This window comes from Oncorhynchus clarkii, chromosome 8, assembly GCF_045791955.1.
Source record: "Oncorhynchus clarkii lewisi isolate Uvic-CL-2024 chromosome 8, UVic_Ocla_1.0, whole genome shotgun sequence".
Classification (NCBI taxonomy): Eukaryota; Metazoa; Chordata; class Actinopteri; order Salmoniformes; family Salmonidae; genus Oncorhynchus; species Oncorhynchus clarkii.
In genome coordinates this window covers 26,621,703-26,628,906 of record NC_092154.1, presented here as the reverse complement: position 1 = coordinate 26,628,906, position 7,204 = coordinate 26,621,703, and the positions used below count along the sequence as shown (strand labels likewise).

At 41.6% G+C, this 7,204-nt stretch overlaps 1 protein-coding gene across 1 annotated transcript; it reads right to left on the bottom strand.

The window, feature by feature from the left end:
- Nucleotides 1-592: 592 nt before the first annotated feature.
- LOC139415180 (DNA repair protein RAD51 homolog B) lies at nucleotides 593-4,331 on the bottom strand. Its single transcript, XM_071163073.1, has 10 exons — nucleotides 4,270-4,331; nucleotides 3,558-3,662; nucleotides 3,303-3,440; nucleotides 3,063-3,180; nucleotides 2,839-2,930; nucleotides 2,591-2,685; nucleotides 2,273-2,386; nucleotides 1,923-2,052; nucleotides 1,612-1,733; nucleotides 593-1,463 (listed from the first exon to the last, which is right to left on the bottom strand). The coding sequence occupies exons 2-10, from the start codon at nucleotides 3,633-3,635 to the stop codon at nucleotides 1,340-1,342; spliced, it is 1,011 nt and encodes a 336-aa protein (XP_071019174.1). The 5' UTR covers nucleotides 3,636-3,662; nucleotides 4,270-4,331; the 3' UTR covers nucleotides 593-1,339.
- Nucleotides 4,332-7,204: the final 2,873 nt, after the last annotated feature.

Genomic DNA, 7,204 nt, shown 5'->3' with positions numbered 1-7,204 from the left:
CTCCACTGGTGTGCATGGCCAAAGAGATATATTTTCATGTAATCCAACAAATGTAAACGCCTGGAGTCTGCTAAACGGAATTGGCCCTTAAATTGGAACAGGTGCTTTGGTCAGATGACATGAAAATAGAGCTCTTTGGCCATGCACACCAGTGGTGGGTTTTGCATCAAAATAAGGGTGCATAAGCAGAATATATATATATATATTTTTTTTAATCGTCGCAAGGTGAGGTATTAAATTTGACCCTAAAATGTCTCTGAGCAATTGTATTATTACAAAATATAATTTCCCCCAATTTCTTAGTAAACAATATAGCTCAGTATTTGAATTATTTATTTTTGCTCCTCTTTATTACAGGTGTCAATTTCAGAAGCCACTTCATATCACGTCACTGTGACATGGTTCAATATGGTTTAAGCCATTATATTGCAGTCCCATGACAGCTCAATTGGTGTCAATACCGCTGAGATGTCTTTTTGTGATACAGAAATATTACTTTAACATTCTAATACACAGTCCTTTCAAATGGATGCCATGTCAATTGGTGGAATCATGTAAACAGAGTTAAAATAACTTATATGTAGTCAGGAGATCTAATGATAAAAAATTTTAATACAATGAGTCTTATACAGAAACTATGGTTCTTGAACGTACAAACAAATAGAGAAAATGTAGTCGTTAAGGGTGTCAAACCTTGTTAGTAAGGGGGCATGTACTGATGTTTATTCTATTAAGAGCAGATGTTTGACAAATAAATAGAATTGATCTATTGATGTAGTTGAATGTCAAATCCAAAGATGGTTTAAATGAAAAACACTGGTAGAAAAATCAGACACCCTCGAAAAACAAAATCAAACAAAACAATACCACAAACATACATCTAAATATGTCCACGTCTACCAGTGTAGTTAGATAGAAATATTATTTTACAAGTCCATTGGGTTGGTGAAAAATGTCACATTTCTGTGAAGTTGAGCTCCCTCTGATTCTCAAAGCCGCTATAGGCCCATATACTGTATAATACAAAATGAGTATCCAGTGTAAGCCTAAGCATGGGCAAATCACTGTGCTCCTTAGGGCAATAGGCAACATTCTCTATGCACAGTACCCTCTTGTACTGTAGGAATGCATTCTTCCCTCAGTAATGGGACAGTCCAAAATCATATCAACACAACAGTTATGGCCAGCATCTCCCTATTAGTCATTTTCTTAGCTCTTACCTCAGGGAAGTGTGTACACACAAACACAAGAGCTGCCATTGTGCAAGTCTATGGTAGCGAGTGAGGGGCATAGCCACATGCAGCCATGCTCTCACTCCCTGGTATGGTGCCATCTGAGCTCAGTCCTTGGCGTCACCCACCCCATCTGCGTTGATGGCAAACATGGCTTCAGACTCAGGGAGGCAGGGCGAGTCGTAGATTTTGCAGATCCTTGTTTCGCCGCGGCCTTTCCTCAAGTACAGTCTGAAAACAAGGAGCGGTTTTTAGCTTGATAGCTAGCTGTATTCTTTTAGAACCCAGTGGCTTAATGACTGGTATGCTATGTTTGAAACCATGAGAATGTGAACAAGAGTACAAGTAGTAGTACAAGAGAGTCAATGGAGCCACTCACCGCGTAGTGGAGGCATGTGCCATGATGTTGCCCCCGATAGGTTTTTTAGGGTCTGCTGAGAACATGGCGGCACCGTCTACCTGGGCCACCACCTGATTGGTTATCACCACAGCAACACCAAACTGTGACAAGGCGAGAGTCAAAACAATTTTTTTGCGTTACGACCATACCATGAACGCTAAAAACATCAAATGGATGTACAGAGAAGGGTTCAGAACATTGCTGATATAAACATATTGTATTAGACCGACACAATAGGTAAGGAGTTCAGCGACCAGACAAAACCCCTGTAATTCTAGCCCTGGACTTACCTCGTCTGCTAGCCTTAGCAGCATTCTCAGGAAGCGTCCCAGGTGGCCTTGCCGTGCAGCGAGCTCTCCCCTCCCGGAGTAGTCGGTTCTGTAGAGGGCTGTGGCACTGTCCACTATCAGCAGGGCATACCTGAGAGAGAAGGGGCCATATGGTTAGAGACCTATAGCACTGCAGACTAGAGGTAGGAGTACTTTACTAGGATTTCTTTGAGGGTACTGCCATTATTCCAGATCACTAATTCATGTCATAAACAACAGTATTTACATGGAAGGAAAGCAATTAATGTGAGAAATGGAAAAACATCTGAATGGTCGGAAACCTCAGGAAGAGGGAGGGAGATGGGCCTGACCTGGACTCTGCCATCATGGCTGAGGCTTGGTAAAGCAGCTGGGTCTGGTGGTCTGTGTTAAAGGCCCTAGCGTAGGCTACGTTGTCCAGAACGTCACTCCCAACAAGTCCATACCTAATAAAAGACAACAGTATCTTCTGGTGTGATACAGCTTTTTGAAGGAAGTACTGCATTTGCAATGGTAACTCTGAACAGACAGAAATTGATGCCCGTTATTCCTGTAGAGGAATAGTGTGGCTCCAAATTTCAATCTCTGTCAGTGTCATTTAACCCAGTAGTTACTCCATTGTTATTGTGTTGATCCATGAGAGAACTCACCGCTCTGCTACAGCCAGTAACCTCTCTGGTCTGAAGGTCCCCTCTGTATCAATGTACATGGCTTTTCCCTCTCCACCACCCTGGTCAATGGGCAACTGAGTTGGGGAAAAGCACAATAGATCAAAAACGGAATGTTCTGAGTGCTATCGTCATATTCTGTGAGCAGATGTGATTGGTATGAGATAGGAGTATACAGCCAAGTCTGCCTTTATTAGTATGGGGGAAAAAAATGGCATCATCACAAGTACCTGGCAGGTGACTGCAAGGGTGTGGCACAGCTGTGTTTTTCCTGTCCGGAACTCTCCAAACATTTCTGTGATGGAGCCTGTCTCTATCCCACCTGAGAGAGAGAGAGAAAGCCTTTTTCACGCACACGATGACAAAAAATACATCTGGGCAACTCAAAAATCATGTCCCGAGTCATGACAACAGTTCTAAAAATCTAGGTAACTGGCATAGATCCCAGCCTCACCCTGTAGCAGCTTGTCCAGCTCTTTGGATCCAGTGGAGATCTGGATGATTTCAGCTCGACGTTGGTGGAACTCTGTTGCTGTGGTGAAGCCCATGGGCACTAGTTTGGCAGCTTCAGCCTGGAGAAAATACCATAGAGGAAGATCAGCCACAGTCATAATATCAGACCTAATGTGAACTGTGGGCAACCCAAAATGAGCAGAAAATAAAAACTCAGATTGGAAAATGAAGGTGACCTAACCAGAACTTTGTCTGCTTTGGCCTCACTGATCCCCTTGATGTTAAGCAGCTCCTTCTTGGGGGCATAGGCCACTGCCTCAATGGTGTGGAAGCCTGCATCCTCCAGCTTCTTTATGTCACTGGCACTGATGCCACATTGCTGTGTAGGAAACATTGCAAATGTAGGCCGTCATTGTAAATGAGAATTTGTTCTTAACTGACTTGCTTAGTTAAATAAAGGTTAAAAAAAATATTTAAAAAATGCACCAACACCTACCTCAAGTCTGCTCAGTAGCTGTGGTCCAAAGCTCTCCTCCTCCTCTACCTCCACTCTGGCCTCGCTCCTCACAGCCATCTTGATTTATGGACAGGTGAGGTATGTCTTTCAAAGGGGAGAACGTTTTGACGGTGCAAGAGTTATAACTCTATATAGCTAGTAAACAAGTATTTTTCACTGAGGAGAAAACAACTGCGAGGCAAATATTACTTTCCATTGTGTTAGTTACTGAAACACACTTGATCACGACAGGATTTTTTCCCCGATCGGGAATAAGAAATTATTCTAACTATCAACAGAAGTTACACAACCGGAAATTGCAACCAACAGTTGAGTACAGTACAGTAACGTTAGCTGGTCAAGTTGTTGATGTTGACCTTTCCAGCCTGTTCATGCATCTAGTAATCAAAGAATTATTCACTTACTAAGTGAAATAAGATTTAGCTAGCTAGTTCACCTACTAGTAAGTGTTGTATTTCTTGTTTAGAGACTTGTACAGTCTTTGAATGTGACTGATATTCATGAAATGTAGCGTTACCTAGCATTATTAGGCTAATTCGTTCAGCTGAGCTACTGAATTACATGATCTGGCATGTCTGTGAGTGACTTGGCTTACATCCAAATGTTTAACTCAAAATAGTAGCTAGCTCATGTCGAACCAGAATTCATGGGATAGGATTTATCCAAACGTTAGATAACAGCGTCCACTTACCTCTAGTTTTTATTGCTTGAACTAAAATCTCCCGCTCGCTAGTCAACGTACTTGTTTAACAGGCTACGTAATTACGCTAACCCTTCCCTCGAGTGCTGGGATTGGACAGTGTTGGGCTGCATCCCAATGAAAAACATGTACTTCCTCACTCCCGTTTCATTCCCTTGATCTGCATCTGAAAAATCAATATATGGAAGCAAGCTAAATGTAGTGGTCAGTAAGCACTATATAACCAAGGCTTTTGCTATTTCTAAAAACGTTTGGCTGGTGTGCCGTCATCCATCTGAGCAGTCAGCTGTGAATGCCCTCACTGGCTTGTACAATTATGTTGACTGTGATTTGGGTTCTGACCCTCCACAGGATGTGCGGTAAGAACAATGCTGACAACCTTTTAAGGGTTGTTTTCCTTTTCCTCTTAGCACACACATACTTTTGGTCAGTTCATATGAATCTTGACTGGGAGTGAATCTTGGTGGAATAGGATTTGTGTTAATCCGAATGAATTGTGGTTCGACAATTACAATTACTGATACATAACAGTATCAGTAAAGCGTGATAATTATGATAATTATGCTATATAGACAGGATATATGAACATGAATGAATAACCATAATATTACGCTATTATAACAGCTATAAACAGGGCTATAATCTTAGTAGCATAAACAATAACCTAAAGATGAACCTCTTGTCAGAGAAAGAGAAACCTATTACTGAGACTGACAAAATAAAGACTTATGGCACCCTCTCTCTCCGGCCTGGTGCGAGAGCCTGCTGTGCTGAGGTCTTATCTGATCTGCCCTTGAGCCACAGGGTCGCAAATTACTCTGCGTATGTGCGACCTCCAAGACCTGTCTGGGAGAAGCGCAACAACCGCTTTAATTAACTAAGGCTACTATGGTAAGCACTACAGTATCATACACATATGAAAACTATGTTACCAATAAAACAATGACCTCCAAGACCTGTCTGGGAGAAGCGCAACAACCACTTGAATTAACTAAGGCTACTATGGTAAGCACTACAGTATCATACACATATGAAAACTATGTTACCAATAAAACAATGACACGTATGGCAATGGGCACAAGGCTACATTCTATGAACAATATGCCAAGCAGTATTGGCAACACCAACATGAAATAATAGTAACAACGGTACAATAGAACATATGGTTGAAACTGATCAAAGTTACTAAGTCATTTGTGGTAATTACCCATTATTACACATGTAAAAAATAAATCCAATAAACCCACCTCCAACTTACATTACGATGCACACACCCAATTAATGTATTCTTGTTACTGTCCACAACAGTCCTCAGAAATGTGTCTAACACTCTGATGTGTGCGTGGGTGGGTGCAGTGTCCAGATGTGCCTTTTCAAGCACTCTGATTGGTTGGGAATGGCAGCTATGGATTATTTTATTTTTTTACTTAACCTTTATTTAACTGGGGATGTCAGGTAAGAACAAATTCTTATTTACAATGACGGCCTAACACAGCTGAACCCTCCACTAACCCAGACGACGCTGAGCCAATTGTACACCGCCCTATGGGACTCCTGTTCACGGCCAGTTGTGATACATCCTGGGATCGAACCCGGGTCTGTAGTGACACCTCTACCACTGCGATGCAGTGCCTTAGACCGCTGCGCCACTCAGGATCCCTTAAAACTAAGATAACTAAGGCCAAACAGCCAAACTAACTGGACTGTGCGGGAAATTTAGGAAGAGAGGAGGGGAGCAGGACAGCCTTTTTTTAAAAACAATATTACGACACATTACAAATCAGAGGAGACAATGAGAGGAGGCCACTGTAGACTATTGAGATGCAGCCATATGAGCATACCAGTAATTTCACTGAGGGGGTTTGATTAATCCCACCCAGGCACGCCAGTGTAGGCGTGTTTTCGATTGGCTGAAAGTTGATTGCATTCGAGACCCATTCAAAGCCCACGCCAAAATCGGCTCAAAAACAAGTGAGGTAATAAAGCAATGTGTAGTAATTACTAGGATTCTGTTTTCTCATGCAAAAGAGATTGCTTTTGATAAAAATGCTATATCTGCCTTCCCAATGAAAACTAGTTGACAAAATGACTGAGCAGCGCGGTTTGATTTGAGAAAGGCGTGCCTCCCTCCCTGCTTTTGCCCAATTACTTAACGGGTCTATGCCCGGTGCCGCACGGATCAGCATAATCAAATCGGCCCAATGTAAAAATCCTGTTGACTTTCCATACTATGAAATGATAAATAGTACCAGTCAAAAGTTTGGATACACCTATTCATTCAAGGGTTCTTCTTTATACTATTTTCTACATTGTACAATAAAAACAAAGACATCAAAACTATGAAATAACACATATGGAATCATGTAACCAAAAAAAGTGTTAACATTTTAGTCTTCAAAGTAGCCACCCTTTGCCTTGATGACAGGAGTGATGAGTGCTGCATCAGATGACCTGGCCTCCACAATCACCTGACCTCAACCCAATTGAGATGGTTTGGGATGAGTTGGACCGCAGAGTGAAGGAAAAGCAGCCAACAAGTGCTCAGCATATGTGGGAAGTCCTTCAAGACTATTGGAAAAGCATTCCAGGTGAAGCTGATTGAATGCCAGTGTGCAAGGCTGTCAAAGGGTGGCTACTTGGAATAATCTGAAATATATTTTGATTTGTTTAACACTTTATTTTGGTTACTACATGATTCCATGTGTTATTTCATAGTTTGTCTTCACTATTATTCTACAATGTAGAAAATAGTAAAAAGAAAAACCCATGAAAGAGTAGATGTCCAAACTTTTGACTGGTACTGTATATATTTGTATGACGGCCAGATATGATCTGAAACCCCCATTTGTTCAGAGAGAAAACTGAAGAGCCAGGTTAACAATTTTATGTTAAACCAGTGATTGTTATCATACAGAGAAAACATGGG

Bases quoted from the DNA above. Each gene is read 5' to 3' on its own strand.
- LOC139415180 (XM_071163073.1), bottom strand. From the start codon at position 3,635: ATGGCTGTGAGGAGCGAGGCCAGAGTGGAGGTAGAGGAGGAGGAGAGC. The intron at 2,053-2,272 runs GTCAGGCCCATC...CTTCTCTCTCAG, and splicing joins GCCATGATGGCAGAGTCCAG to GTATGCCCTGCTGATAGTGG. The intron at 1,734-1,922 runs GTAAGTCCAGGG...GCCTTGTCACAG, and splicing joins TGCTAAGGCTAGCAGACGAG to TTTGGTGTTGCTGTGGTGAT.